General features: G+C 40.6%; 1 protein-coding gene across 1 annotated transcript in view; it reads left to right on the forward strand.

Annotated features, from left to right (window-relative positions):
* Positions 1–7: 7 nt before the first annotated feature.
* The window catches only part of kif3ca (kinesin family member 3Ca), a 29713-nt gene continuing 3550 nt past the window's right edge, over positions 8–26170 (forward strand). Inside the window, exons 1-5 of the mRNA XM_024805150.2 lie at positions 8–233; positions 3609–5361; positions 23234–23335; positions 23556–23678; positions 25717–25835. Coding sequence (XP_024660918.1) covers positions 3952–5361; positions 23234–23335; positions 23556–23678; positions 25717–25835 — 1754 coding nt within the window. The 5' untranslated portion in view covers positions 8–233; positions 3609–3951. The remainder of the gene's footprint in view (positions 234–3608; positions 5362–23233; positions 23336–23555; positions 23679–25716; positions 25836–26170) is intronic.

The following is a 26170-nucleotide window of genomic DNA, read 5'->3' on the forward strand; positions in this document are numbered from 1 at the left end:
AAAAAGGGGGCGTGTCTTAGCCTGACAGAAAGGGCAAATGTTACTCTGTAACGTACGCTGACATTTAGGCTCAAAGCGCCGCTCATATCTCACTGTGAAATGCCGCTAGTGAACCAAAATGGCGACGAGTTTCATGCGGATCTCTAGTAGCCGGGGTGTTTCAGCTTTCATGGCAAGCTGGCAGTTGGTGCGGTGACTATCCCAGCTGTGAGTCAGGCAAAGTGATGTCATATGTAAGTTCTTCTGTGCTTGTTACGGGCGTTTCCCACATCCTCTGCTCTGTGAAGTGCAAGGTCACTGATCCTCTAAAGTCTTGTAATAAGTATACACACCGAAAGACAGTCTGCATGTACACGTAACTGCTGTAGGGCCTTTTAGAGTTGGCTTTGTGTGTTTGTGAGAAAGGACAGGGACTCTTTCCTTCTTCCGCCTGTCAGAGTTGTTTGACTCTCAGACACTCCTTAGGAATGCTGAGTATGCCCTGCTTTCCACTGCCAAGTACAGACTTGATGCAAACTGAGGAAGAAAGATATGAAGAGAGAAAAAGAAGTCGGAGAAAAAGAAAGTTTGAACAGGGCTAAATAGTCTATACTGCCACTCCAGCAACTCTCCGTCTGCTACAGAGAGCTGTCACAATGCCACCAGAGTACTGAACAAACTGAAATATGACCACATTGTGGTGCTAGATGAAAAGCCAGGAGTTAAAAGTTCCTCGCCACATTGCAGTGGACCAAAGTCAACAAAGCTTCATCGGTCCCTTTACTTTTTATGAGCCAACCAACCACAGATCTTCCCCAGGCAAACACCTACGGGAAAGAAAAGAGTTATCCACTATATGGAAAATTAAGAAAAGACACACATGCTCAAACCTGCAGTCAATAAGTCACAAAGTGATTCATTAAAGTGATAAAGTATAGGGACTATAATGAAAGCTTATATACTTTAAGTGATCCAGTGAATACACACGTTGTTATGCTGTGTTTACTTAAATCCACGAATGCCTGCACAGTTACAGGATCCATGATTTTTCCTGTCCGGAAATGGGGAATCATTTATCTCATATTTTCTTTATGTGTCACTTGCTCAATTAGAACATTTTTTAAATCCTAAATGAATCACTGCATTCTTCCTCCACTGTTAGGAAATCTTTTCACTCTAATAAATCAACATAGAAATTCTTTCGGGGGGCCTTTGGGGTTTGCCTCGCAGGAACAGCAACTCTCAAATTTCTTCCTTCTGCCTGTGATTAAAAAAAAAAGAAAAAGAAAACGGTCCATTGGGGACGTATTTATTTTGTAGCTTATATGAAGAAGATATGCAAGCTGATTCGGGCCTCAAACTGTTTGGCTTGGAGCACTTTGATTTTTTTGTGCACTGGGGCTGAAACAACTACTTGGTTGACCTATTTTGGTCCAACAATAAACTTCAGAAAGCTCATTTATTTCAGTAGAAACCCATAAATTCTTGATATTTCGCACCATACTTTTAAATTACCTGCTTAGCATTTTATAAAATACAAATAATACAAATTACCCGCAATCATATCCAGATATTTACTTCACACATAGCTGGATAGTTTGTGGTGAGCTTGAGTCACTTGGCTGTGAGTGACTCATAAAAGGTGACACCTAAGCCGGGGAATTTTCGCTGTGTTATTTTCATCAGTCCAGTACATTTACTTATTATTGCTTCCCCGGGCACATTAAACACATCTCAGTGCTCAGTGAGGTGTTGAGTCATTTGTGTCCATTAGCTTTCCCACCGTGTGTTGAATTCCCCATGTGGCTGAGATTTTCACCTTTTTGTCAGCGAACACAGGGGTTGGGGGAAGTAGTTGAATGTAAGCTTCGGTAGTTTCCCAGAGAATCGCTCAGAAATCACCTACACTACAGCGTCACCTCCTCCATTACACCTGGAAAGACTACTCACGTGAATCCTCCCGACCTACTTAGGTGGCTTTTAACGACACACTTGATCCAGCAGAGGGCGCTAATGTGTTGCATTTGAATGCTCTTAGATGAGTCTTAAAATGATTCATTTTACATTTTTCCTCCTTGCCCTAAATTTTTGTTGCTTTGGGACAACAGTTGTATACAAACTGGGGTTCTCCCTTCAACAGAGGAGTCATGAATGTGGGAAATTACTCCGTTTCTTGTGTAGCCAATTAAATATGAGTTATACTTCCTGGATTCATCCAAATTAGAAGGAAATTGTTTTTTCTTTGACATAACTCGAGGATCTAGTGACTATACTTACACAGCGCAGAGTCACCTTTCTGGCACATTAATTTTTTTTATTTTTTTTTTAGATAATTTCTGCACATATGGGTCCTGTTTTAATTATTTTTTATTGATACTGTACAGGATTCGATCATAATTCTTTATACTCTTTAGTTAATTTTTTTTATGATGTCACTATCAAACTGTCTGAAAACTGAAAACCACTTTCCAACAGATCCCAGTCTTTACTGTAGCTGTGGACCTTTGCAGTGTCTTTGCTGTAGTTAATGTTGCATTCTGAAAAATTCTGCATAATCCCCTTGACAGATGCATCTATTGTTTTTCTGTAAAACCACTGGACAAAAGCCAGATTTTAAGAAAAGCGTCTGTCACACAGTGTTGACTTGACAATACATGGATCATTAGAGGAGGGATGGTGCTTTTATTTTCCTTTTGGAGCAAAATCAATCAATCAAAAATAAACTACAATAATATTCTCTGTATTTTTCTTGCAACAAATCTATTTCCAATAAAGTATCCAGCGCCAGTCCTGTTTGATCACATCACCTTTTTATTGTGTTTTTATGTAGTGACAGTATGGCTTCTTGAATATTTTCAGTCTCTATTATTGTGAGAATAGAGGTAACTGAGGTAATTACACAAAAGCAGGAAATAACCCAGCTGACCCTTCAGTGAACCAGTAAATACAGACTCCTGCTGGGTACCCAAGAACTCTTCAAGGGCCAAAGCTTTATTTTAATTTTAGAGGAGATCCCATGTTTATTTGTTTTTTTATAGTTCGAAAATAAACAGCTAGATGAACTTTTCTTTATGACAACATCCAGTGTGTAATGAGAGGGTTATGTATAAATTTTCCCAAGCTTAATGCACTTAAATGGGAAGCTGTGTGGGCTAAATGTCGGTGTGAGGCTATAATAATACATATGAACTATAATTTTAAGAAAATGTTTCAAATTATGGGGACATCCACTGTGTAAACACACACGCAAACGGTCCAGTTTCAATTCCCAGCTGTACAAACCATCCGTGACCATTTAACGAGTTGGTGGCAGCCTTTGACAAGAATCGAGTCTTTGGCGAGGCAAAACTCGATTTCCCATGATTCTTTGTTCCAGTCCGCAGTGATGTGGGGTGTGGTGATGGTTGAATGACTGTGTATGTGGGGGTGAGGGGGGTGTGCAAGAAGGAAGCTCTGTCTCTCCGGACGGACCGAGAGCTGCAAATCCACCTCGGAGCATCTCTGCGCGGAGTACGGGAGGATGCGGACAGCGGTCTGCGGCGGAGCTGCACGCCAAGGACGATATGCGTGTGATGTCTGAACTGATTTGTGTCATTACCGGCGTTGTTGGATCTTTTCTTTTTTCATAGGACTGCAATGGAGCGTCGATCCAAAGCGTGAGAGGTGCTGGTCGTCCGTCTGCTTATAGGCTCATTCACGCACAATAAGCCAAGGAAACTGGCTGTTACACACAGTGGCAATTCATCATCTGTATTGGTAAATATCTGTGTCTATGCTATTTGGCACTGTGGCTGTTTTCCATTGTGATATGACCAAGAAGCCATAATGATTTTTTTTAAATGAATGATTTAAAGAAACACATGCAGTTAACAGACGGGATATATGCTCATTAAGGACTTCAGAGGGCTTTGTGGACTTAGATAATACACATTTTCCTTTTTTGTTGTTTGCAACGAGTAACAGAAGCCAGTCATGTCAAAGAACAAGAGCAGTGAGTCAGTGAAGGTGGTAGTTCGATGCCGCCCTTTGAGCCGGAAAGAGGAGTCCAATGGGCCTGCAGGGGGAATAGTGCAGATGGACCTACGGCTGGGACAAGTAATCCTCAGAAACCCTCGTGCACCACCAAGCGAGCCCCAGAAAACATTCACATTTGATGCAGTGTATGATGCAAACTCCAAACAGCGAGAGCTGTATGACGAGAGCGTGCGGCCGCTGATAGATTCAGTGCTGGGAGGGTTTAATGGCACCATATTTGCCTATGGGCAGACAGGAACTGGGAAGACATACACCATGCAGGGAGCGTGGCTGGACCCAGAGAGACGAGGTGTGATTCCCAATGCCTTTGACCATATCTTCACACACATCTCCCGCTCCCAATCTGACAAGCAATACCTAGTGCGGGCGTCCTACCTCGAGATCTACCGAGAGGAGGTTCGGGATCTTCTTGACCCCAATCATGGCAATGCTAGAGCCCTGGAGCTCAGAGAAAATCCAGACACTGGTGTGTATGTTCAAGATCTCACATCCTGTGTCTGCAAGAGCATCAAGGAGATCGAGGAGGTGATGAATGTGGGCAATCAGGCGAGGGCGGTTGGGGCAACAGACATGAATGAACATTCGTCCAGGTCCCACGCTTTGTTTTTGATCACTGTGGAGTGCAGTCAGCCTGGGCCAGATGGGAGGAAACATATACGGGTTGGACGCCTTAACTTGGTGGACCTGGCTGGCAGCGAGCGGCAGGCCAAGACCGGTGTCCAGGGCGAGCGCCTGAAAGAGGCCGCCAAGATCAACCTTTCCCTGTCAGCACTGGGAAATGTTATCTCCGCTTTGGCAGATGGGCGCAGCGGACATGTGCCGTACCGGGACTCCAAGCTTACCCGGCTGTTACAGGACTCTTTGGGCGGGAATGCTAAGACTGTTATGGTTGCCACACTTGGCCCGGCCCCTCAGCACTACGACGAGACTCTCACAACCCTTCGGTACGCCAACCGGGCCAAGAACATCCAGAACCAGCCCAGAGTCAACGAGGACCCCAAGGATGCTCTGTTGCGGGAGTTCCAGAGAGAGATTGCTCGCCTCAGGGCCCAGCTCAACCACAGGAAGTGGAGGAGCAAACAGAAGAGTGAGCAGGTGGAGGACGAGAGCTGGGACGGAGACCAGGAGAAAGAGATTGAGGATGAAGAGGACGAAGAGGTCGAGAAGGAGGGAGAGGACTACATGAAGCTGGAGGAGCAGCGGCTAGAGAGGGAGAAGGAGGCCATTAGAGGAGACCAGGACTTGATTCCTGACGAGAAGCAGAAACTGCTGGGAGAGAAAGAGAGGATGATGGTGGATCTGAGGAAGGAACAGGAAGCCACAGAACAGCTGACCGCCAAGTACAAGGTGAGTCCAGCCAGGTGGTTTGCTTCTTTTTGTTAAATTCTTCCTGTCTTTCTTTGTTCCTTATTTGCTTTCTTTCTTCTTTTATTCATTCCAGACAAACACACACAAAAGACAAATCGAATAGTAAATTCTGAGGCCATAAAGGAACAGAGCAGGAGATAAAACAGTGAAAACAAAAACTAGAAACAAATGGTGAAAGTGTGGAGAGATGCCAAAAGTCCACAGATGATGTTAGATGGTGCTACGCATTGTATTGGTGCAGAAATTCTCTGCATTAAATTAAATAAAAAGTAATAGAAATACAACAAATTTATTGGAAAAGTTAGTTAAAGAATTACAAATCACAAAAAAAGACGTTTAATAAAACACTTTCTATTCATTTATTTTGGACTTTAAGATCTATTTTGTTAAAATATACATGTAATTGATCTTTTCTCCCTGATAATGTTAGCAGAAGCTCTTTGATATTGCACAGTGATGATTTCTGAGAGTATACTGGCGACTTGCCCAGGGTGTATGCCTCAATAACAGCTGGGCTAGGCTCCAGTGTCCCCGTGACTCTTAAGTGGATAAGCGGTTAAGAAAATGCGTTGATCGATGATTTAACAGTTTTACGATTTATTTGAATAAATGTTAACCCCTCTTTTTGAATGTCATCTTAATGTTTGTTTTAAAATAGAAGAAAAGAATCCGCTTATTTTAGGTTTGACGTTGTATTTCAGAGGGCCATACTCTCTCAGAAAAAGGACATCTAAAGTCAAACATGACACACATGGTGCTGAAGTGTGGTAATCGGTAAATTTGATGGACATGACAGATTGTTTTACAGGCCTGAATATCCAAAGACTCGCTGGAGACACACTTCTTGAGATTCATTAACACAGTGTTGGATTTGATTGATTTTTCTCTGTGGTTGTTGGATTGAGATGGTCCGTGGGCTGATTCGGACTGAGGGTCGTATTTTGCCCACGTCTCCTTTGACCCTTACTCTAATCCCAAATATCATAACACAAGGCCAAACTCTGACCTTAACATACACTAAAATTTAATCCGAAAGTTTTAACCAAACAAACATCCATCTGCAGCTGTGCTTCAGAGTTAGAACCGGAGTAAATGTGCTAACCCACAGGTGTCGAACTCCTGGCCTTGAGGGCCGGTGTCCTGCAGGTTTTAGATGTGTCCTTGATCCAACACAGCTGATTCAAATGGCTAAATGACCTCCTCAACATGTCTTTAAGTTCTCCAAGGTCTGGTAATGAACTAATCATTTGATTCAGGTGTGTTGACCCAGGGTGAGATCTAAAACGCCGGCTCTCGAGGCCTGGAGTTCTACACCCCTTTGCTAACCTTTACTAAGTGTTCTTATTAGTGGCCCTGTAGTATAGTATATAATTCAGTACATAGTACATAATTTAGTGTAGTACAAAATTTCCCCTAGGGATCAATAAAATATTCTGATTCTGGTTCTGATTCTGTAGTGTAGCATTTTACACCTTTGCCTAACAAGCAAAGGATCCAGTTCCCTTTGGCGTTGCATCAGGAAGGCCATCTCTTCTTCTACAAATGTCGTCACTACTACTGCTACTGGTTTGAGCGTTCTATTAGAGTTAAATTAGATTAATTGAGTAATATATAAAAACATGAATATCAAATAAATTTGTCATTGTATTTTTTTTTTTGTAATTAAAGGACCTAATTAAGCCCAGTCTGTTTAATTGCTGCACTATCAGCTTCCTGTATTGCTGTACTCTTCCATAGTTTGTGTTTATTATCCTCAGGTTTGTTTTAAACATTTACTGCTAATCTGATTGCTTAGAACAATGTATAGAACCAGCGCAGTCTCACAGCAGTTTATGACATAGTCATTAAAATTAATATTTTATACTTTTAAAAGGCTAAAGGTTTGGATGCGGAAGGGTTGGTATTGTGGTGAATCATTTCACTGCTCATACACTGCAGACTACAGTTTGGTTAGGCAATAAAAATACTGTTTTGGGTTTAGAAAACAATCATGGTTTGGGTTTAAATACGGTTGTTACCCTCTTTCAAAGCTACATTTTTTCGGTTGCAATGGTGATGCATACCCTCTAATGTGTCAACACATGTGCTGCACACAGAAACAGGTACTCCTGCTTCCTCCCACAGTCAAAAGACACATGTTTAGTTAACTGGTGGTTGTGAGTGTGACTGGTTGTCTGTCTGTCTTAGCACTGTACCCCGCTGCCTTCCTGTCAATGACAGCTCGAATAGGCCCTTTCATGACCCTGAGTTGGATTGGTGGTTAAGAAGACTGATGGATGAACACTTTCAAAATAGTGCTGACTGTCACAAAAAAATGAATGTCTGTCAGATTGTCTGTCAGTGCACAGATACAAACGGGTTGGGGTTTTTTTTTGTGATTATTTCAATTTTGTGATGAGACTGAGCTGCTAGGACTCTGCTGCTCTGTATGCTGCATTGTAAAAGCTGTTTTGTAGTCTGAGTACACAGTCAGCTTGTTAACGCCTCAATGTGACCTTCAAAGACACAGATTAGTGTACTCATACTCTGCAGTCTGTATTTAGAATGTGCCAGTATGATGGTTTCACTTGAAATACAAACATTTCTACAAATATTTGCTCTGATATTGCTGATTAGACTCCTATAGCTATAGCTGCTGTTACTATAGTCTTTTCCTTCTCAGATTACACTTATTAAACCAGTCAGATCTCTTTAAATCTTCATTTAGGACTATTAATAGCTGTGCATAGATGTGTTTTCCCACATAGCGCCCTGTATCCACAGTTTGGTCTGATGTCTCTCATATGTCCCGACAGGCACTGGAGCCACTGAAGCTTAAAATGTCAGCTCTCTCTTTGCTATAATCACACACGCCATCACACAGCCTGCAATCAAGACTGAGTCAGAGCTGCATTAATTAGTTGCTCTGATTCATGGGCATATCCAGTCAATAAGTCACTCGTGCAGAATGACTGAATGACTCGCTCTATAATACTTTAGCTGCAGTCTCTCGACCATCCAACACGAGACACTGCCAGATCAGCTTACTGATCAGCCCGAGGGCATGGAGTGAGGAAACGAGAGGAGGGCAGAGACATTTTCAGTGTTTCTTCTAGGCGAGCAATAGAAGGGCAGTATGATGTAGGTTTGCATTTGAAGGAAAAACCTTTCTCGACTGTTATCAGTTTGTGAGATTCTGTGTATTCTAGGAGTAATATTAATGGTGTAGTTTGAATTTTTGATGTTTCCACTTTCTCTCAGCCTACAAGCGATCCTCTAAAAGCTCTCACAGCAGGGGTGTTAACTTGATGCATTCAGCAGTGGGTTAAAAAATATTCAGTGTAGGCGGAAAGAGAGCAGTAAGAGCGGTAGCAGCAATTGGAGAAGTGTAATAACAGAGAAAGAAAGGGTTTTTACAGATTTACAAAGGTTATAATTATCCCCAAGAATCCAAACAAAACTGATGTGCATGGACAAATTGATCCATTTTACCTATATGTGGATTTCTTCCATGTAGGCAAAGCAGCTAAAGTCAATATATGACAACCCAATAGCCATATTGTTGCAAAAAAAAAAAACATAAAAAGTTGCTAATATATTGGAATACAGGCAAACAATAATTTTGAATAGTTGCTGCCGAACATCGTCGTGCAGTGGTGGCTCTTAAATTAAAGAAAATCTTATTGAGTGAAAGATTTTTTTGAACCAAAGGGTTTGTATTATTGTCCAGTAAACCATAGACTATATACAGAAGATATGCAAGTGCGCTCACACGCACAGACAGAAGAGCACACCCCAACATTTTAGTGCCCTCTATATAGCCACCCCTATGAAAACATTCTGGAGGCACCCCTGCCCTCACAACACAGATTGTCTGCTTCTTTTAGGCATCTCAGTGCATTCCTTCGCATGTTTTGGCTTCTGTCACTTCCACAGCTGTTCCGTCCCGTTATTATCTGTTATTGTTGCTCAGGATCACTGTACATTATGGCCATTTCCATCTGAGTTTTTGGAGTGAAACCATTCTTGGATAAGAGGGTGGGGCTAGCTTAATTAGCCATATTATTGTAAATCCATTGCAATGCAATGAAAAGCACCAACAGCACAAAAACAGTCAAGATGTGCAGTTTAGTGACTCAAATTATTGCACATCAAGCCCAAAAGACAGCTAGCAAAAAGGAAACGGTGTAAATGTGTTCTAATATAAATTATCCTATCCATACAGCCCAAGATTTCATCTTGTTGAGTTGCTAATGAAATCTTTTAATGTTTTTTCATGTGGAAAACATCTCAGCACTTGTGCAAATTTGAAGCAGAATGTATTTCCAGAGTTTTATTTCATGGACTCAGCTGCACAAGCTCAAAACGAAAAATCCTTGAAACAGCCAGAGTGCTTATACTCCACTTTTACGAGCAGAGTAAACATGTTCATTTTTGCCTCGTTTCTACTGTTTGGCAGTTTGTGATTGAAGGTCTGAGGTGTAGGAAGTCCCACGAGACATAGCCAAATGTATATTTGTCTGCTGATCACAGCACTTTCATTTGAATCTCCGCATGAGGCTTCTCATATTTCTCCTTGTTGTTCTCCAAACAGCCATGAGATGAAATCTGTTTAGTGCTAAATTGTATGAAATTTTCTGTCTGCGTACACAGTTTAGATTGTCATTGGCTCTTTCTGTATGCTTGATGGTGACTGGGTGGTTGCCGAGTGATGAGAATGAGAAACTCCCCTTGGGGAGGAAGATGATTAAGGGTAAGAAGTATTTCCTGCCTTTGATGCATCAGAAAGAAGGAAACCTGATATACCCCACAGCAAACAAGATGAAGGTTAATTTGTTTGCTCCAACAAATGGTAAAATCTAACAGATAACTGTGGCGGTAGATAAAACCTGAAAAAAGAGCTCCATTGTTGTCCAAAAATAGTAAAAAACAAAAAAACATATAAACGACACCGCTCCACTCGGTCACATGGTTTTGTTAATACCATGAGCAGAAACATGAACACTGTTGACAAGTTTTACGCCATCAGTTCATGACTCAATTTAAAAGTAAATTAAATTATGTTAGTTAGTCTAATCTTTTCTCTGCGCTGAGCTTGAGAGCTCATGAGGTTACATTAATTTATGATGTAGTTCAGCCCTTGCAGATGTCTCATGCATGGTCAAAAAACAATAATTTAAAGTTCATTAATATACACCACAGATGGGCTTTTTATTGCTACTCCTGTTAATTTTCATCCAAAGGCATGACTTTTGCGACATCAGGTCTGAACAGTCTCTATAAACACGAGCAGATTGCACAATGTGCCAATGTGAAAATATCCACAATAACACAAAACTCTGTCATGATTCAAGGAAAGATCCGTGGATCCATTTTCTCCAGCTGAGGCTGAGGCTGAGGCGTTCGCAGGTCAGCCGAGCCGAGAGATGTAATCTCCCCAGTTTGTCCTCGGTCTCCCCGGGGGTTCCTCCACACTTAAGGAAAGATATCCCTTTAAACCATATAAAGGATAAACACTCACTTAACTAACAAGAATAGATAATGATTCATCAGTAGTTTTTAAAACATTACATAATCCCTCCTTACGCTTTAATTTATTACACTACATTAAATATATCTGGGTTTTAGTTTGACATCTTTTTCAAGGATTTAATTAGTGAAACTGTTCCCCAGATTATTCGGCACTGACAATAACCAGCTCTTTCAGCTGTAAAGCAGCTGAGTGGATGTTATTATAGAGAATAAATATGGTGGTGTTTGTTGTGTTTATGGTTATTGTTTCCAGTAGCTACATCAGACAGAGCAGTCTTTGTATTATTTGCACAAGAGCACAACTCTAATGTTCCCTATCATAGATAAAATATAGATGATGTTGACCTCTTTATCTAATTTAGTCTCATTTAAAATAATAAAAACAAATAAAATAAAATCATAAAAAATATAAATAGCAAATGTTTCTGTTGCTCTAAATTTTGTAGAAACTAGAATTTATCATGCATTTTTTTATATGATCCCCTTGCTCCTTACCCACCTAAGTACCCTGGCCCAGCTTCCTTTTTATTGGCTGAGGCTGACATTAACCTGCCAATCGCAGAAGGTTGCCTGAAGTGTTCTTTTTTTCCTTCTGCTCTCCGGTTCAATGAGAGACAGGTTACTAGGCAGAGAGACAGAGAGAAAAGGCAACAGACTAGAGATGGAGCAGTGGAAATGTGCTCTGGAATAGCCAATTATAGATAAAATGAGATGGTAATGCAATAGAGTTCCTCTCTGCTTGTGTCTCTGTCTCCCTCGCACACTCTCGTCCGCCCAGTTAAAACACACACAACAAAAAGAAGTAGGTCAGAAACCAGCCTTGTGTTGGGTCAGCTGGTGCTTCTGCAGGGTGCTGTTAGCTAACTGGCCTCCAAGGTACAGCGCTCCATCTGTGGATTGTGCTGTGACGTTGGTGCAACTGTTGTAGAACTTTTTTGTGCCCTGCTGGAGGTGCTGCCAGGTTTAATTTACGTGGTCATATTTAATGTGTGACATCCTGTTAGGTCTGCAGGTCATGATATGAGGATGTGTGTCCACGTCATGCTCTTGTTTTCACCATTTTCCTCTTGTGCTGGGAGAAAAGCTGAGGTGGGACTGAACTGACAGACTCGCCAAAGGCACGAGAAAAATATTCAACTTTATGATCTGTCAAAACCACGAGAAATCAGGAAGAAATGGTCTATAAATCTATTTTATTTTCACTTCATTATTCAGTCATGGTTTAATTATGGGCAAAATTAGAGGTTAACTCTGCATTTGTGGTGATGCTAGATTATCTTCTTTGCTGAACGTTTTTCCACCATCGGTGAGCGACTCTGCTGTGTGTCTGGGTGTGCACAGTGAGACTAAACAACAATTAGTTAGAAGAACAACAGGCATAAATAGAAAAAAAAGGGGGAAAGGGCGCTTGAGCACTCCCAAAAAGAGTCTAAACTCGCCTATGATAGCCGACCTTTCTCTTTATGCTGGAAGTAAGAAACTTCTTGTCTTCTTTGCTTCACTCTCAACACTAAAGGGTTTTTTGGGGGGTTGATTGTAGTATTGGGGCAAGAACCCCCAGCTGCCCTGCAATGGAATGTGACTGTGTGAATTTTTTAACTTGGGTGAATTATGCTGTTAGTAAGAAAGTGTTTTGAGTCCTCAAACAGCGTAGAAAAGCACAGTATAAGTACAAGTCCATTTACGATTTGTGTTCAGGCCACACATTGCGCGGGAGGATAAAGCTACCCTAATAGGTGCATGTAACCCCATCCACAGGCAGATGAAAAGATGAGAGTCACCAGCCTTAGTGTATCTTTTATATAGAGACTTTTCTGAGAAGTCATCTGCATGTCCTGGTAGAAAAGCAAGCGTAAAGGTCCCCTGTGAAGGTTTCCTAGAGTGATTTCCAATTAAAAGCATTCAGCTTCATTCAAGAAGCAGTCAAATGCAGCTTTGCTCTTGAATATTACACAAAAATCCTGAATACTGAAGTCCAGACCAGAGTCACAAACCTACAGATCCAGTTAGACATGTTGTTTTCATTGGGCTGGTCACCACTCTATCACAGGGCTAACGCTGTCCTGGTAAAGAGCTGGGTGTGAAGGTGAACCTGTGTCTGCTACATTAGTGTTTTTTGGATATATATGTGATTATCATTCACTAATTTACCTCTCTTTTAGTCTTTATTCTTTAACCAAGAGACCTGGTTACCCAATTAGTTTTTTAGCCAGTAGGGCAACTTCAAAACTGTTTAAATTCTTTAAAATGAATTAACTTAAAAAGGTTTTTATAACAGTATTCACCCACATTTTATGGGCTTGTTTTATTTGGTACAACAGCCTCTGAAGTGTGAACGGGCACCTGTGCCTCACAGCTGCATCTTTAGCATTTTAACAGGAAGTCATCGCTTTCTGTGTCTAAGCTGCTTTGTCACAACAATTAGCCAGATGTGCATATTTGATTGAATGAATTTTGATTATATATCAAATATAGCAAATGACTAAATGTATCATTTATGCCTCGAGTTTAATGTTATCTCGCTTGGCATTAATAAGAAAATATCATCAGTGTGTAATGTTATTAAAAATGAGGAATAAAAGTGTTCAGGATGCAGTCTGGTTGCAGACTGGTCTCTAGGACAGGACCTTAGGCGCTCATTGAGTCCTCTTATCATACATCACCTTTCCCTCTAACATTTGACCGTCATAATGTGTCTAATAAAGTGGCTGTTTTCTCTCCCTTTACCTCCAGTTAGGTTCACATTACTCTGATATTTTTTACCTGCCTAAGCAGAGTGCAGCTTTGGATTCATGCTGTTATGAAACAGTGAGCTGCTGTCGAGAGCTTTATGGCATCATGCAGCAGCTTCTCTTCAGGAGGCTGCTGTGATCGACCCTCATGTGAACTATTCTTAGATCCAGTTTTCTGGGTCAAAACTGCAGAGTCTCTCCTCTACCTACCGCCTCTTTCATCAGTGCTCTCGTAATTTTTTCTGCCCTTCTGGTTTCATGTTTCTGTTAGTTTTTGAAATATATTAAATCTACCTGAACCAGCTTTAAATTGATGTTTAAAAAAAAAGTTCAGGTTGTTTCATCTTCAGAAGAAGCAGTCTCGCCTGTAGATAGCATTACAGATAGACCTTGATGCCACCATTTGTTTGTTCTGTTTTCAAGGCTGAAGATGATTCTTCCATCATCACCATCTTGAAGGTCACTTTTCAGACCAGGAAGCTACAGCCGCCTTTTATACTGTCTGTTGTTTCACCCCACCGGGCATTTAAGCTGCTCTTCTCGAGTCACGATTCTCTCATGTTTATATTTTTTTCTTCTTGCTTCAAATTGGAAATTTAAGGTTTTGCAAGTCTTGCGAACTTAAATCTTTCCTTCTCTTTAGGTTCTTTCTATAGCCTCGTCTTCCCTGAAAAAACCTACTAAAATCCTAACCCATGAACCCATCCTTTCACAATATGTGATGTTCAAAGTAACCTTCAAACTAACATTCATCAAAAACTATTTCCTTTTCCCCCTATAAATAAATATATTTTATTTCCTCAACACACATGCAGTAAGGTAAGTTTCAGACCTCCCCCTTTGATGGATTAGACCTCAGAGCAAGTTAATACAGCAGTGATTATTGCAGACGGTCTCATCTGCTAGTACAGCTGGTAATTTTATGCATGCTGCTTTCTCTGAAAAGCAGCGCTGCAAATTGGACAATTTCACACATCTCCATTGTAAATGTGTGAAATTAAAGAAATCACCACCAGTAACTGCAAATTTAGAGCAAACTGGAGTTTTTGCTTGTGTTAACAGAACATTTTATTAGCACAGTCTGATCTCAAGAGTGTGAATCCACCAAGTGGAATCTAAGAATAAAAACTTGTCCATGGCAAGATGCCCAGATAAAGTCTGTGTTGGGAAACACTGGGCTCTTTCTCTGTTGGCACTCTTGATCTTTTGATCCCTTTTGTAGGAAACTTAAAATAGACTTTGCATCGTCAGGCATTGTGAGAAACAGTGGAGGACAACCTAGCCCGGAGCAGGGTAATAACTGAAACTCGTACCTCGTGCTTATACTTTGTAGCTCATTTCGCATAAGCGTGAACTAATTTATCCCACTGCAGCTTTCTACTCTGTTCTTTGTTATCACAGGAAATTGATGTGCATTAAGTTTGGTCCTCCATCCTGCCAGCTGAAGTTCAGCCAATCAGAGCGCGTGGTCACCAACAATACCAGCGGCCTCATGGGAACTATAGATACACACATACATGTGCATGCACACACTGTATGTGCATATCAGCTTTCCACAGTATCCGTTTAGGGATCAAAAATTTATTTTACAAACATGCGCACAAACACACACACACACACAGATACCACACATGCAGCTTTATGGATAGAATAATGGCGTATCCTGTTTGCATAGCTGCCTTCCTGTTAAATTAGAGGAAAGGCCTGAACAGACTTACAGAGGCCTGTGTGTGTGTGTGTGTGTGTGTGTGTGTGTGTGTGTGTGTGTGTGTGTGTGTGTGTGTGTGGGAGGCTGATAACTGCACAAGCTCATCTCTGCTCTACATCTTTCAGCATGGAAGGCAGCATCACTGAAATATTGATGAACCAACTGTGTGTGTCCATGTCTGTTTTCATGTGTGTCTGTTTGGCTACGCGAAGGCGGCATGTGTGTCGCTAGAGAAAACATTCACCGAGAGAGAGAAATGTCTGCACGTACACATCAAATATTAAATATATGTTATCTCACACGGCACAGAAAGTGAAAATTGGATTTTAAGAGGTACAAGTAATGTAATATTTTGCTAATATGATGTTGTATGAATTCCATAGATATTAAATAATGAATTTAAGCACTTAAAGACATGTTGGGTCAAAATTAGTCCAAAACGTACCTCTACATGCATTTGCTTTATTTTAAAGACAGCAGTTAGCTTATGCTAGTGTCAGTGCATAGTTTAGTGGTTAACACACTTGGTTGGCAGGTGGAAGGTTGCTGGTTTGTTTCCCAAAAACTGAGTTTTGTCAGGAGGTGCATCGGAGGTAAAAACTCCCAAATCAAGCCTGCGGAGCAACCTGTTTTACAGTTGCACCTACTTTTTGCTCACTGTAGTCGCCGTTGTGACTGGTTGTCTGCCAAAAAGTGTTTTTCAATGTTTCTGTTTTGTTGTTTTTAATGTAAAATAGTTTTACTTATATTGGTGAATACACAGCAATGAACAAGATTTATGAGGGGTTATAATATAAAATAAAGAAATTACACTATTTTGTGAGCTTCTTTATGATTCTACATGTGATTGTACCTACATTATAATCTGTAATGTCCCTTGGGTCACTTAAAGTATGTTTACAGTGTTACTATAAATGGTTCTCTTTCATATAGATGTACCAGAAGAGACATAATCTCTTTATTTGTAAGCTTTAGTCCCAGTGGTACAAGTATCACTACACACGCTCAAATCTTTAAAGACTTTTTAGGCATTTTGAAGTTTTATATTTGCTTTCCAGATATCAGTTAGCGTAGTTAAGAGTAACAGAAAGTAACTAAAACTCGCAAATGAACTTATTATTTAGATAATTTTAGTAGATTTACTAAAGAAGAAACTACAGAAAGCTGAACTAGAGCTTAAGAGAGATCTTGACCCTAGGCAGGAATAAGTCAAGTGAGTTTTATTTATACAGCACATTTGAAAACACACAAATAGACCCAAAGCCCTTTACAGACAGACCAATTTGTAATCCAGCTCTCAAGAACTCGGGCCAAAGCACATCGCTTTCAGGACTGATTTGCTGTCTTTTCTTCAAGCAGCTGCATTTTTCTCAAAATGTTGAAGTCTTGCTTAAATCTTCCTGCAAAAATCTGCTGCAGGTTTGAGCATGAAAGAAATGCCACAGTAAATTTGTTGTACTCCTCTTGATATAAGGTGGCAGGTACATGCTGCACAATTTTACAGCTCAAATATTTTTATCATCACCCTCTTTTCTCCTGATAAAGTATAGATTTAAAAGCTTGGATTGACAGTGTACAGTGTTTTTTTTTAATCATCTACATTAATATGTATCAACAAATAGGAACCTTTGAGGAAAATTATTGTCAAATATGAATATCTGTGTCTTTTATTGTGAAAATGTATGGCCTAAACAGAAAGACAGGTCAAATCACAAAATAAATTTGTATTTGTTTCTGCTTGTGTTTGTATTCCAGCAAAATAGACAGATGTCCTGCTGATTGTAAGGCATTTACTGAATCTGTGTCCTGTCTTTGAAGGATGCAGTTGATGAGGGATGGATGTCAAACTGTAATAGGATTTGAGGCTTCAAGTCGTGGCAGTTTAAGTGGTTTTTGCATCGACCAGGACTAATGTGAAACAGATTCTTCGATATGTCCCGGCCTACGCTGCTCGCTGTTTTTCATACTCAATTGTCTTCTTCTTTTTACTTCTCTTTTCTTCTGCGTGTGTGTCTGCCCACTAGGATTTCTGTCTTTCTGCTGCACAGACCTGTTGTCGTCACATTATATTTATAGCCCAGGCTCCCAGCGGGCCCCGGCCTCGCTGTCATTGGCTGGCTGATGCTGATGAGCCAGCTCAATGTGCAACACTTCCCATTCTCTTCACTTTCCCATCAGCAAGTGGATCAGTCACAGCCAGAAGAATCTGAGCAGACACTTATGGGCAGATCATATATCCATAAATAAGTATGCAGGCTGGCACTCATATGCGCTCTCAAATACATTTCTAAATGCTTCAGTTTTCTTCTTCGGCATCCTCCTGCAGACTCCGCTGCTTCCCACAATGTTTCTTTAAACTTTGCAGTTTCTGGTAATTTTGCTGTGAGATAAACAACCAGCTATCGGCACTGTGATAGCTTGTCACTGCGATTGAAAGCCACCTGTCTCCAAACAGTTGCAGTCCAACTTGGATTAACTGCATTCACTTCCAGGTTGATTGGCAAAGCTTTGCTAATTACTGCTGCCCAGTTTATAAACACAGGCAGCCAACACAATGCAATAAATTTGAGTCTGTCTGCACAGATGAGTGCAGCTTGTCTCTTTGCAAAAGGGGACTCGACTTAGCTGGCATTCTGGTTATATTCATATAGAAAAGCAAGGTCACCCTGTGCCTGTGTTATTTTGCAGTTAGACTGCCATTCCTGCAGCAACTATCACACTATCTATAAACTTCTGGCTGCTGAAATTACAAGTTTATTGCACACAATCACACCTGCTGTTTCCCCGAGTGTTGCTGTGGTATAAATTATGTTAAGGCTTAAAGTGAGACGTGAGTGATGTTTTGTCTTGTTTAGCATTAAATTGTACTGAAAGAGAGTCTACTGTATCAAGCTGCTGTTCAGTTTCTCCAGTATATTTTGCTTAAGCCTTGTTTAGCACTAGCTATTTATGATAAAAGTCATTTATAGTCGTATCTTGTTGGCCAACATAGCATGCTTACATTAACCTTAACTGAGCTGCGTGTGTTTACTTGTACTACTCGTGTTGCAGGGACAAAAATCGGAATCTTTGTTTATCATCATTTAATTTTAGGACCAAGATTTGACTCAAGATTAGTATAAGGTTAGGTTGTGACTAAGGTTTGGCACATATTGTTATTGATTATGGTTTGGATAAATCATAAAAGGAGTGTAAGTCAAAATGATGTCCTTTAAAGTGATGGAAAGGCTTTGTGTGTGAGACTGAAACCTTGATCTGCCTGGATGTCTGGAAACAGAATCATGACTCCAGTGAGTCGACAGTCATCTGAGTGAAGGTCATTTGGCTTCCACCCTGAGTCATCGTCCTCCTCCCCACGACCTCTTCCTGTTTTCCTGCCTTCTTTGTATCAGCTTTAATCAGAAAAGTTAACTCGAAGATTTAAAAGTCCTTTTAACCATAACCATGACTTTTCTTTCTTAGCGTTTAAATGTATTGAATTTATTTATTGAACATGTATATTGCAAAGATTGAAAAGTTTGGTCAGAAGATAATGACGGGATTGTTTTGCTTTCAAGTCTCTACAGGTCACCTGCTTGTGACAAAAGTGAAGACAGCATCACCTTTGGTTTTCTTAGGCAGGTCACTCCTGGGAACGTTCACCACTGTTTTCTCCATTTGTGGATAATGGCTCTCACCAGTTTTTACTGGAGTTCTAAAGCCTTAGAAATGGCTTTGTAGCCCTTTCCAGACTGATAGATGTCAGTAACTTTGTTTGTCATCTGTTCTTGGGTTTCTCTGGATTGTTGCATGATGTCTGTCTGACTTTACTTTGTCAGACAAGTTCTATTGAAGTGACTTCTTGATTCAGCAGGTCTGGCAGTAATCAGTCCTGAGTGTGGCTCGTAAAACTGAACTAAAACATGTGGTTAACCACATTGAATTCATCATTAATCATTTAAAAACTGCATTTTAGATTTATTTCTGTCTAGTATTAAAGTTAGTTTGATGATCTGAAACTTAAATGTGAGAAAAATGCAAAAGAACAAAAAAATCAGGAAGAGACCAAATACTTTTTCACAGCACTGTAGGTCTTATTGGTAGAAATGCTTTCTTAAGTTCACATAAAGGATGCCGCTGCACTGTTTTCTTCATTTTCATCATAACAGCTGATGGAAATATTGTTCTCGTCCCAGTGCGACACTCATTTTTTTCTGTGCTTTAAATGTTATTTTGATTTAAGGCTGGAAATCAGTGCAGAAGCTACACTCTTGTTTGCCTGCTGTTTGTATTTAGACTAACCAGCATTTATGCGCAGTATACACCAACATTGTTCCAATTTAATTGGATGTTGTTATATCTGTTAGATCTGTGAATGGGTGTAATTGGGGTTTGACACAGTTTTATGAACCCACTGAGGCTCACAGTGGAGCTTTTTATAATCAGCAGACAACAATTTGCCACAAACCCCTCCCCCCAGCGCCCAATTGTAAAGCGTGCCTTCCAGTGTGAAAAACTCACTTGTATTGGGCTAATAAGCAGAAAACAGGTAGCTTTTGTTACTTAATTATCTGACGGTAACTTCTGAACCCTCTCAAGTCCTGCAGCCCTCACCATCCAGTCTCATTAATTTACTCCTTTTCTTTTGTCAGTTACTGCAGTAAACTGAGTTTCAAGTTTTCTGGGAGATTTTAAAAACTGTTAGAAACAACTGGCACAATTAAAGGGACGATTATAATGAACCATTTTAAATGGAGATTTTACTGAAAAATATTTATGAATGAGGGCCAGCGTGTGATTAGTCTCTGCTCAGGCATAAAGAGGAACACATTAAACACTTTCATCAGTGCTTGTCACGTGTCTGTACAGAGCACAGTAATTTCTATTTTTGTCTTGACTTTGTGAATGCAATAACTCGAGAATGAGGTGACGCAGAGTTTTCAAATCCATACCACAGGTGCATCTGCTAGGAGACTGAACACTGGCACCAGTATTTTTTTAATTGTTAGTAAGGTGGCTCTAAAATTTGTTGCCACCAGCTGTATTTGTTAAAGTTAAGAAGGCTTAGTGTGTAATTATTGGGAGAGGAGAAGGGTTGCTAATGGAGAGAAATGCTGCCTGGGCAAGTATGTAATATATCAGTGTGAACTGCGGATGAATGAAATGTGCAAGCACCCGTGGGAAGCACTTTGACGGTTCTGGATTTAGATTTAAATGTTTTTGCAATTTTGAATCAAGCTAAAACGTGATTTTGCTTTACAAGATTAGTGCGTGATGAATGAGACAGACTCAAACTTTGAGTTAAATCCAAAATGTCAAGTGGCCGTTTAAGTCACCGACGTTTCACATCGTAAAGACTGTGTGTAAGGGATCCAGCTAGCCTGTCAGGGAGGGCAGACATAGAATGCATGAGAGGGAAAATCCCTGACATGAATCAGTCCTTTAATGAAGCTGAAAGAATATGACAGAACACAAAGCACAGCGAACCGGTCGCTCACGGACACATTCACGCAGCAAACACAAAGACAGCTCAAAACAAAGAGGCTTTCTGTGGAAACCTGCTGCAGACGCATCCCCTCTGAAGGACTCCACTGTCCTCTGCTTGGGTGTAAGAGTGTGTTTTCGTGCTCACCCATACAACCCATTGGAGAGCAAAAACCATATAGCCTGCACAGAGTTGCCACATGCACACACTGTCTTTTTGTAATCTGGAATGTGACCAATGCATTGTCTGTCTGTGGGAGCTTATTTCCGTTTTCCTCTCTTCCTGTATTTCCTTGTTACTTAAATCGTCCTTTAGAGCAAGGAGGCAGATAATGACAAGAACATGTGCAATTTTCATAACTTGAAAATTGCATCACTGTGACTCCAGACCTTTAATCTCTGCAGTAACTAGAAAAGCTGTAATCAGAGGCTCGAAATGATATTGAGTTTGGAACAGTCAAGTAAAGACATACATGATACTTGTAACTTACATATTCTCATATAAGAAAAAGTAGAAATTAAAGCAATAAAAGTAAGGAGGGCAAGGAAAGGAGCAGGAAATAAAACCAAAAGAAGACACAAGAGAAAAAAACCTTCAAAGTAAAATAAGAAGTAACTAAAAGACATAACTGACGCTGCAACATGAAGAATACACTGAAGTAAGAATAACACCAGAGACCGGGGAGCACCGACTCCTGGATCAACTAGGAACAACAACAAAAACTACAGAATACCAGGGCCATGACACTGTCCCTGTACAAACGTTACAACAAAGCAGTGTGCAGGCATTATTAATTATTGTTGGTTAAGATCAAAGCTTAAGAGATCAACAGAGCTATTACAATGAATCCTAATGGGGGTATGAGTATGTGCACAAAATATCAAGTCCATCCATCTGTGGTTGAAAAACTAGATCTGACGCATTCATGCTTTGCATTGCATTCTGGCATTTGCACAACATTGAACTAAAATGAAGACAGATTTGGCATGTTCACCTTATTTCTTGTCTCAAAGGCTTTCACAGGTCTGCAAACGAGTCACTGTGGTTGTTTGGGTTGGAAACAAGACTCCAAAAGAAGCGTTAGTCTGACTGGGAGAAGCTCAATACGTGTGCAATTGTAGGAGGACATGTAACCATCAATGGCACTAGAGGATAGTCAAAGTCAGCTTTATTGTGCTTTCTTGGCCAGGTAACCCCTGAAAAGGAGATGTTAATCTTAATGAATGTCTTTGCTAAATACATTAAAGTGGTTATCGCTCATCATTACCTTTAGAAAATCAACAAGAAGGTGCCAACATATTTTACACTGTAACTTTGCACTGCTTTACTTTGACACGGTTTGTGATTCTGCAGAGTTTCAGCAGAGCTCAGCTTGTTGTCGCGTGTCGTCATGTCGATGCTAAGCTGCCAGCGTCCGTCTGCCTCATCAGCACAAAGTCTGCACTGACGAACACGCACAAAGACCCAATTGTTTAATGTCCAGATGAACTTATCTTGACCTCGCAGAGGTTCAAAAGCAAAGAAGTAAAACTCTCTAGTTCTTCTTTTCCATTAGCGTTCAATTTTTGTCAGCAAGGGTTGACGTCAGCTGAAATTTCTATATTAAGCCTTTGATTTATATTAATAACGGGGTTTATACCTGCTAATATACACTATTGTTTTGTGTTGTATTGTTTGGGCAAATGTTAAAAGAGCACCACAAAAGTAATAATAAGGAAAACACAGATCTACTGTGATCCAGTTAGTATCAATTTACAGCAAGCAATTAACATAATTAGTAGTTGGCATTAGCTGTTACTGAGTATAAACAGTGATCTAGAGGCACATTAAATGCTGCTTAAATGTAAGCTTCTTACCCCTTTTGAACACATTATTTATCCATCCTCTTCAGTGTCGCAGGGGGCTTGAGCAACTTTCAGCCACCATAGGGAGGGAGGAAAAGTACACCCTGGAAAGGTTACTAGTTGTCACCAAGCCAACACATAGAGACAGTGAATCATTTACCTTCAAATTCACACCTATGATTTAGATTAACCTATGGAAACTGGGAGAAAGCTGGAGTACCTGGAGAGAAACCACGTGAACAGAGGGAGAACGTGCAAACTCCACACTGAAAGGCTTCAAATGGTGGTGTTGAACTCAGGACCTTCTTGCTATGAGGCAACAGTGCTAACCGCCACGCTGCTGTATTTATAGGAATAAATACACATTATTTATTACTATTGAGGATGTTTTTCTAATGATGTTTAATAGCAAAAACTGTTTTTCCACTTTCATTTTTAACAGTGTGCTTGTTTAAACTTTAGCTGTATAGTGACTTTTTGATGTGACATTAAATACAGAACCCTGCAGGATGTGTGGCATTTGACGGAGAATATAAAGCATATAATAAAGTAGCTTCAGAAATATTAATCAAAATGTTGTTTGTTTTTTCAGGCGATGGAGAGCAAGCTGCTGGTCGGTGGAAAGAACATCATAGATCACACCAATGAGCAGCAGAAGATGCTGGAGATAAAACGGCAGGAGATAGCAGAGCAGGTAAAGCGGTTTTTTTTGCAGTAGTACACTAATTTACTCAGTACAGCTGCACAGTTCATACTTCAGGCATACATTTAAAACCTTAGGAGAAATCTTTTCTGCAGCAGTTTGTTTAACATTTACAGTAATTAGTGTTTTCTGCAGCCTGAATTGATAAAAACACTCCAGAGCTGTGGAGAATCCACAAAGGAACAGGGTGATATTTGCATTCTGCTTTCAGACGCGTAAGGAGCGCGAGATCCAGCAGCAAGTGTTGATTCAGGATGAAGAGACGCTGGAACTGAGAGAGACTTTCACTTCTCTGCAGCAGGAGGTTGAAGCCAAGACAAAGAAACTCAAGAAGGTAAAATATCCTGATGATGCAGAAAAAAATCTGATGCACACAAGTAGAAATACAGTAGATATCCTCATTTCTACTCTCGCACACACTTTTGCAAAAGAGGTAATAGACATAGTAGTATAGGTGTGTTTTAACGTGCACACACTTACAGACCTTCCCTTTTTGTTCCTAATGTGAGAATGTCCCTCTTTACCCCCTTCTTTCCCTTTGACCTTTGACCTGGATCACAAATGACCCCTTGACTTGGACACTCGCTTCGTTCGGACACACACTTAAATTTCAGTACCTCAAGGTTTGTCCTGCCGTCCCTTTCCCTCCCTCCCTCCCTCCCTCCCTATCTGCCATTTTTACGTATTCATGCTTTCTGCACTAACCTCAGTCTTCCTTCACTTCAAATCCCCCAGTAACTCACTAAACCTCTCCCTCACCAGTGCAAACACCGAACCTATTACATCCTTCCCCTCTCTTTCCGCGTCCCTATCTCGCTGCACGGATGCGACCAGCAGGACTAACACCGAGTGGCCCGTTGTGCGAGTGCGGGCGACAATGTAGCTAATGATCCTTTGCTGATCTTTGCTGCCCTGATTCCCAAACGTGGGTCCATCTACTCCTCTCACACTGCATGATGCCGTCAGTCTGAAGAAAAGAGGGGGTGTTTTTCACGCTGTGCATTCAAAACTCAGTGGGCAGTCCGTAAAGCTCAGTGACTACAAAAATGTCACTGACACCTTGTTTGCTGGAAAAGAAAAAAAAAAACACTACTGCAGAATTCTATTTCTCAAAATAGCCAATGATAATTTTTTTTCCTTCCAAAGTCATTATTTAATGATCAACTGAGAAGTTGATCATGTTAAATGTTAAGTTGGAGTAATGATTGTAGCTAATGTAAAAAAAAGAAAAAAAGATTGCTACGGTTACCTGTAGTTTTTCATGTTTGTCTACAAATACTCGCTGATACTCACCCAGCAGTAGGGTAGCGTTGAGGCACAGCATTTATTTTGAAGGTGAACGTTCTCCATGTTCTTAATTTAACTGCAGCTTGGAGAGTAGCTGGACAGTGCTCTCACTGCTGTTCAAACAGTAGCAATATGCTAGCGACCTGAGCATTCACTGGATGAGGAATACACATTTTTCCTTAGGAACATGTGTCACAGTTTGTTGTGTTAACTGAAGCAATTCACTGAAATCAAAGTAATTTCAAGCTTAAAGAGATTTTCAGGGACAAAAGGACATATTATCATGGTTTAGCAGAGAGGTGGAAGCAACTGCATACAAGTGCATGACATAAAGCAAAGAGCAAGCTTTACTCCAAAGCTGATAAGTCAACAAAACTAAATGATAAAAGGTGAAACCTAGTTAGCACTGAAGCAAAAAGGCTAGAGGAACAGCAGGAAAAACAAACTTCCGGGGATATTACAGCTAACACTAAAAATCAGGATGGAGACTGGGAAAGACAGAAACACTGCAAAACCAACAGGGACCAGAATTCAGTGATAAAAGCACTTTTAGCCACATTTTTCTTAGCATAAGAAGAGAGTGAGAGTACCTTTCTGTAATGTAACATTAAGGCTTCAGCTTTGAAGTCTAAATTTAACTGTCAAATCCAATTTCTGGCGGTTTTTAAAGGTATTTGAATTTTTTAAGCTAGCATCTGTGAAAATCTGTCCTAAAATTGAGATTTGCCCCAGATGCTTCTTATTGATTTGACTTTTTTTTTTTTGGGGGGGGGGGGGGGTTGCTCTGCGTGTCCGAGCTGCAGAGCCTGCAGTGTCATGATTCACAGCTGAAGTCAGGATTCGCCTTTATGTTTGAAGCCTCGGGTGAAGTCAAAGAATGAACAGTGTGAAATCTCAGGAGGAACCAGGAGGAGGAATTAGAGGAGGAGAGCTCCCATTGGCTGGCCTGTTCACCAGACACCAGCGCCTCCAGTGCTGTTGCTATGGGCAACCGAGCTGCAGCAAGTTGTAGACCAGTCCATCTTCACTGGGAACCTCAGGCCTGATTGCTCCTCTCGCTTGCATGTCTTTGTCGTTTCTTCCAGCTGTACGCCAAGCTCCAGGCAATCAAAGTAGAGATCAAGGACGTGAACGACGAGCACGTGAGGAGCAGACAGGAGCTCGAGCAAACTCAGAACGAGCTCACCAGAGAGCTCAAGTTCAAGTGAGTCAACCACAAATCACAAAGAGTGCTCAAAAATCGCCACATACAGTACGGGATTCTTCAAAGCAATACGCCCCATTTAAAGATCAAACATAAGGCCAGGGGGCCAGCATTGGCCTGGCAAAGACCCCATTCTGGTCCGCAGACTTCACAGTCACTCATAATACACCAAAATAGTTAAGTAATAGATAAACAATTAAATGACAGAAAAGTTCCTGTTTTTTACTCTGCAATATGAAAATTTTGGTTAAAAAACAAAAAGAAAATTTTCATTCATCATCAAAAAAAACCCCTAACTAACTACAGGACAGTAATTTTATACATGTATCATGTAG

This window comes from Maylandia zebra, linkage group LG15 (assembly GCF_041146795.1).
Source record: "Maylandia zebra isolate NMK-2024a linkage group LG15, Mzebra_GT3a, whole genome shotgun sequence".
Classification (NCBI taxonomy): domain Eukaryota; kingdom Metazoa; phylum Chordata; class Actinopteri; order Cichliformes; family Cichlidae; genus Maylandia; species Maylandia zebra.